Source organism: Polyodon spathula, unplaced genomic scaffold, assembly GCF_017654505.1.
Source record: "Polyodon spathula isolate WHYD16114869_AA unplaced genomic scaffold, ASM1765450v1 scaffolds_473, whole genome shotgun sequence".
Lineage (NCBI taxonomy): Eukaryota > Metazoa > Chordata > Actinopteri > Acipenseriformes > Polyodontidae > Polyodon > Polyodon spathula.
This window is the reverse complement of record NW_024471964.1, coordinates 207-6,325: the sequence shown is the minus strand read 5'-3', so window position 1 is coordinate 6,325 and position 6,119 is coordinate 207. Positions and strand designations below refer to the sequence as shown.

At 35.0% G+C, this 6,119-nt stretch overlaps 1 protein-coding gene across 1 annotated transcript; it reads left to right on the top strand.

The window, feature by feature from the left end:
• The first annotated feature begins 856 nt into the window (after window positions 1-856).
• Window positions 857-4,465, top strand: LOC121308162 (proto-oncogene tyrosine-protein kinase ROS-like). The gene is made up of 4 exons (XM_041240439.1): window positions 857-1,240; window positions 2,395-2,517; window positions 3,480-3,664; window positions 4,081-4,465. The coding sequence occupies exons 1-4, from the start codon at window positions 1,213-1,215 to the stop codon at window positions 4,180-4,182; spliced, it is 438 nt and encodes a 145-aa protein (XP_041096373.1). The 5' UTR covers window positions 857-1,212; the 3' UTR covers window positions 4,183-4,465.
• Window positions 4,466-6,119: the final 1,654 nt, after the last annotated feature.

Below are 6,119 nucleotides of genomic sequence, written 5' to 3'. Positions count from 1 at the left end.
GTTTTCACGATACTAATAGCTATATATATAATATATTTTTTTTTACAACAGTAGGTTAGTGATTTTCTGATAGCCCAATGTCTTCCCATAGTGTTATTGTTCTCTTTCCTTCTTTTACATTTGACCTATCCGGAGTATCGATCTCTTTTACTCCAGTTATATTACAAGTGTCATTCAACATCTTTCATTTCTATTAATTTGATTTCATTATTTTTACTAATTGCATTTTTTTCCTACAATGTTCGCTTGCAAGAATGCTGGCTTTTGGCACTGGAAGCTCCCTGTACCCTATCCGTCTCGGTGTACTTTAATACTGCATGAAGAATTTTATAAGTTGGTTGGTGGTTGGGTTTCAATTGGATTTTTTTTTTTTAATCATAAAGGAACAAGGGAAGTATTGTTTCTCAAGGGCTTTTTGTAAAAAATAAATACACTCCCACCTTGCTCCAGGTCATTGTAACTTCCATTAGTGGACTGATAGCTATCAAGCATGAGGATTAAAATGTGTGTCCGTTAATGTTCTCCGAATAAGGTTTGCTTGTAAACCAAATGGATTTGGAATTAATTAAAAACAACACAAAAAATGTTGCCCAAACCCCAGGCCGTGATGCTGTGTTACGTCGACCACGGAAGGTCTTTCACAAGTCATCACAAATCACCCATTAACCCTCAATTCCCTAATTTCCCGCACCAACAATTAAGAGTTAGAACCTGCATGCTTTTCCCCCTGCAGCTTATGAAGCTGAGGAATTTCAAATGTGTGTACTGTTACTGTATCCTTTCATAGACCAGTTTGCTTGTATAACAAATGGCTTTGTAACTAATTAAAAAAACAAAAAATGTTGCCCAAGTTAACTTCAGTTGTGCATGCTGTGTTAGTCAGCACATTTGAAGACTTTCTTGCTCATAATAACTCATAATAATCTTTAATGTACTACATTTGAAACAAAAATCTAGAAGTGCACTTTCAATGATTTTACAGAATCAACAAGTTTCTGCACCAATTGAAAATATGCATTCGCACAACCATTCCTAATGTTATTATCATTTTACTAAAATCAAAAACAAACCGTGCAATAGCTTGGTCAGTGGAACAAGCTCAATGTCCTGCGAACACAGAAGACAGCGAAGCAGCAGCTTCACACGTTTCTGTCTAATCCCAGGTTAACTGTTGTGGCTGTGAATGCAGAGGGGGAAGGGCCTGCCGCGGAAATGAATGTCACAACCCCAGCATTGGAACGTAAGTATTTCTATACTGGATTTCCTGAATTAGTGAAGAAAGCATGGTGCATTGCTGTAACAGTTTATGGGGTATTCTAGTGCTAACCAAGCTTTTACAATCAGAAATGTATTAGTTTTATTTACAATATTACTGATCCTCCTTTTTACTGTGATAACAATATTTTGGTTTCTCCCTTTCTGTAAGATATCAGGGTGCAGATATTTCAACTATACCACTATAGATAGAATGCTGCATCCTGGTACCTTAGTTGCTGTAAACTTCTTGCAGTAGTTTACATGGTCCTACTGTAGCTAGACCATTGGAGTGAATTTGAGTTACAATACATGAAGTGATCAGGTACCGAGAAGCTGCAGGAACATTTAATCTACAGCATTGTCTTTTGAAATATCTGCACATTACAAATTAAAGTATAAAATATAAGAAAATAACTGAAAAAACTTCAACAGAAGAAAAGGGGGGGCACTGGTAATCTTCTTAAGATATTAGAATAATGATTTTAAATCTTTAGTTGGATCCCTTTAGTTTAAGGTTTCAATATGGTAAACTTCAACAGAAGAAAAGGGGGGGGGGGCACTGGTAATCTTCTTAAGATATTAGAATAATGATTTTAAATCTTTAGTTGGATCCCTTTAGTTTAAGGTTTCAATATGGTAAACTTCAACAGAAGAAAAGGGGGGGCACTGGTAATCTTCTTAAGATATTCGAATAATGATTTTAAATCTTTAGTTGGATCCCTTTAGTTTAAGGTTTCAATATGGTAAAATATGACAAATAAAAAACAAAATCCGCACAGATACAAGCTTAATAACAAGAGACTATTGTCGTTGGTCAAGAATAGACCACACTGTTCTGTTGTGGTTTGTGTTGAGTTCAATATTATTAGGATATTCAAGTTGGTACAGCCAAGAAGCAAACATTTTCTTGCCTCACCCTCATTATTTTTATATAGACCCCTGATTTTCACTTTTATATTGGTATAATCCATTTATCCTGCCACCACACTACATTAGCTTGCCAGGAGCCCACTATAAGTCCTACTGTACGTGCATCAAAGCGTGTGGGAAGGTCATTTACAATGTCTTAATTTTTTTTTCCCCCACAGATTAGTTTATATACACGTTTACACACATCTAGTTTTATTTTTGTTGCAGCACAAGCTGAAGGGCAATGGCTGTTTCTGTCACGAATGGATTCTTTGAGGAGTACGGTTGTAGAAGATTTGGTATCGGCAGCAGATTGCCTTCCAGCTAACTTTGTACAGAACAATATAACTGGTACGTTACATTAAAGTTATTGTAGCTAACAAAATATTTCCATAAATCGTATCTGTCATTCGCTTCCATTCACTATAGAATAATAATAATAATAATAATAATAATAATAATCTTTATTTTATAAAGCACCTTTCATGACAAGTCAATATGAAAAATATCAAACATTAAATCTAAAAAAAAAAAAAAAAAAAAAAGCCAGTTTATTTAAGGCGAGATTTAAAAACAGCCAAAGATTCTGAAAGAAACACGTTATAGCGAACATGAATTTTAATTTTAAAACATGACACACGCTACTACACCCACTGTAGTGTACTGTCAGACAATATGATTTTAAACGAAAATAAGTGTTTTCAAAACTGCACATTTTGAGACCTACATAGTGAGTGGAGGTGCGCGGCTGAGAAAATTCAGCTAACACATACTTAAGCTGACAAGAGCAGCCATTCTTTGTATTGTGTGTCTCATTGTAGCCACACATAGTAAAAGTAGATGTTTCACCATAATATCAGTTCACTTTGATCAAATCCATTTTGAACAATAGCAAAATGAAGTTGATTCAGAATGTGCCAAACATCTACATGCATGTTATCCCTGCCTTTGATTATTTGGAAACGGCTGATTTTCTTCAGTGCACTCAAGCATTCTTTTAATATGGCGGGCATGTGTAATATACAGTGCACAGTGAGTCTCCCCAAGAAGCTGAAAGTGTACTGTGCTCTGTTAACTGCTCTGTAGTAGTATCGAGTATCAAGTGAGCGCATCTATTGATATGACCTATTCATAAATTCATAAATTTATTGAGTAATTATTACTGAACAATAATACTGTACCTGAGGTTGGTTTACATAGAAATTATAGGCCCATAAAAAGTGTATTTTTGCTTTAAATTGTTATACTTTTTTTTTTAAAAGGGTGTTAGGAGGCATCTGTCACAAACTATACCTTATTGACTTGTATTCCAGGAATAGCTGTGAATTACTACTTCAAGCAAATTTATTTCACTGAGGGCAATCGTATTTGGGTCAAGGGAGCTATCAAGTTGTCTAACGCTGTTGATCTTGAAACGGTGTATGTTGGTTCTGAACCGATCACAGCAATATCAGTGGATTGGATGTACCAGAAGCTATACTTTGTCATGGATCGAAAGGTACATACTTAGAATTCAAATGGCCTTTTGTAATACTGGGCCCATTTCACAAAGAAAAACATTAACTCATGACAAAGCTTTCTGAAGTTTTCTGAGTAGACTGGTATTACCTCTTTTGTATGTCATTTTAGAAGAGGCCCAAATAGTAACTGTGTATCTGTGATGTTTCTGAAGAGCAGACAGCATCATTTTCTTTTTTTAATTTTATAAATTGTGTATAAGAAAATAATCATTTGTTGTCCAAATTCCAGTACATTATTTAGTGTTTAGCGGTTTTCTTGTTGTTTAAGAGATGTTAACTTGAGCAGTTTGGGAGAACTACAAATGGATCAACAATCAAATTATATAGTATGACATGCTTTTTTTAATAAGAAAAAAAGTGTCTGACTTTTATTTTTTTGGTTTTGTGAATGTAGATGTTCCTCTGTACTTTAAAAAACTGTAGCAGCCCAGAAGAAATCACTCCTTATCATAGAGGTTCTCCAAAAAGAATTATTGCAGATCCTTATAATGGGTGAGCATGTCCAATTGTATGAAATGCAGTAGACACTCAATCATTCATTGAATATACCCATGCTGTGTCGACATGAATATTTTATGGATAATCCAAATTTTGAGTAATAAATGTATGTCAAATGAATTGTATATTGCACTTTGATTACAATATGTCTTTTTAGATCCTCATGTATAGTGAAAGTGTTCTACTTTATTATTCCTTATCTTCATTCCATTCTACAGTAACATTGCTGATGTGACCTTCACTTCCCTCCCAGATTATGTACCTTTGGATCATTACTAGTGCTGGCGTCATTTAAGATAATAAATGTTTATTGCCTTTCAGCCTTGTAATTGATTTGCTTTATCTTTCCAATTATATTATTAATTATAAACCAGGATGTGACCTCTTTTATGATAGAAACAAATATGTCTAGACCAACAAATATTTGAAACAGGAAAATGTCCATATATGGCTGCTTCTAAATACTGGCATGTCATTTTTATATAGAGCTGATGAAAGTTTTAAACAGTGGATTTGTTTATTAACATCCACTTCTGCCTTAATTGCTAAAAAAAAACCCTTTTTTTTAAAGGTATATCTTTTTGCTTATGGATGAAGGGATTTACAAAATGAACCTCCCAGAGTTGTCTGCACTAAGTAAGAATATCACCCTCGTTGTGAGAAGTGACTCCATGCAAGACTTTGTTGTAAGCTACAAGTCAAAGAGATTGATATATTTTAATGACACTGACAGATCCATCTCATCTGTCTTTCTGGACGGGTCCTCGTTTTACACCATCCGACCTCCAGTGGGCAGTATAAACACAGTTGTAAGTCTTGCGTATGAAGCTGACCACTTCATGATCACAAATGCAGAGGAAGTGTTTCACGAAACGCAGTACAGTGGTCATTTTTTTTACAATACATACATGGTGGGCTGCGATGAAACTCAAATAGAAAAATTTGGCTTTGATAACCTACTGTTTTTTAGTGAATCCAGTCAGCCATATCCAGTTCCCTTGCCCCCTAAACAACTTCAGTCATTGTTTGGATCTGACATTGCTGCCCTGAACTGGGAAAAACCTGAACCTAGAATAAAAGCAAGTAAGTACACTGTGCCTATTTTTAAACCATATGTAAATATCTCTGTCTCTCCCTCCCTCCCTCTCTCTCTCTCTCTCTCTCTCTCTCTCTCTCTCTCTCTCTCTCTCTCTCTCTCTCTCTCTATATATATATATATATATATATATATATATATATATATATATATATATATATATATATATATATATAAATTAAGAAACTTTAACTCTGAGAAATTTTCTTTTTGATTTTTCTTGTTTCTGTTCATATTTTAATCTTACTACCTAGATGCCCTAACCATTTTTCAAAGTGTTTTTTGATCGAAATGAGGGAAGTCATGTTCCCTGTTCCCTGCAATACAATATTCTTTATTCCCAGCAAAAATACCTCAGAACAATTTAGGGTGATACCAAATGAAATCCTCCAATGGTGGTTACACATGGAAAGCGTTTGCAAAGATGCGTTTCCTTCCTTGTTGGACAGTGGCTTATCCAGGATGATGACAGTCAGTTTTGGATGAAAATCATGCTAAATGTCAATACTTTTCATTGTACAGGGAAAAATTTCTTTTTTGACAACCAAAATAACTATGTAAATTAGTCTTAGGAGGCTATGTGGTCCAGTGGTTAAAGAAACATGCTTGTAACTAGGAGGTCCTGGGTTCAAATCCCAGCTCAGCCACTGACTCATTGTGTGACTCTGAGCAAGTCACTTAACCTCCTTGTGCTCCGTCTTTCGGATGAGATGTTGTTGTAACTGACTCTGCAACTGATGCATAGTTCGCACACCCTAGTCTCGTATCTTGTAAAGTGCTTTGTGATGGTGGTCCACTATGAAAGACGCTATATAAAAATAAAGATTATTTTATTGAGA

What these genes read in the sequence shown, in the direction of transcription:
- LOC121308162 (XM_041240439.1), top strand. Translation starts at nt 1,213, where the DNA reads ATGAATGTCACAACCCCAGCATTGGAAC. An exon ending in CACAACCCCAGCATTGGAAC is followed by an intron (nt 1,241 to 2,394) that starts GTAAGTATTTCT and finishes TTTTTGTTGCAG; the next exon opens with CACAAGCTGAAGGGCAATGG. An exon ending in TGTACAGAACAATATAACTG is followed by an intron (nt 2,518 to 3,479) that starts GTACGTTACATT and finishes CTTGTATTCCAG; the next exon opens with GAATAGCTGTGAATTACTAC.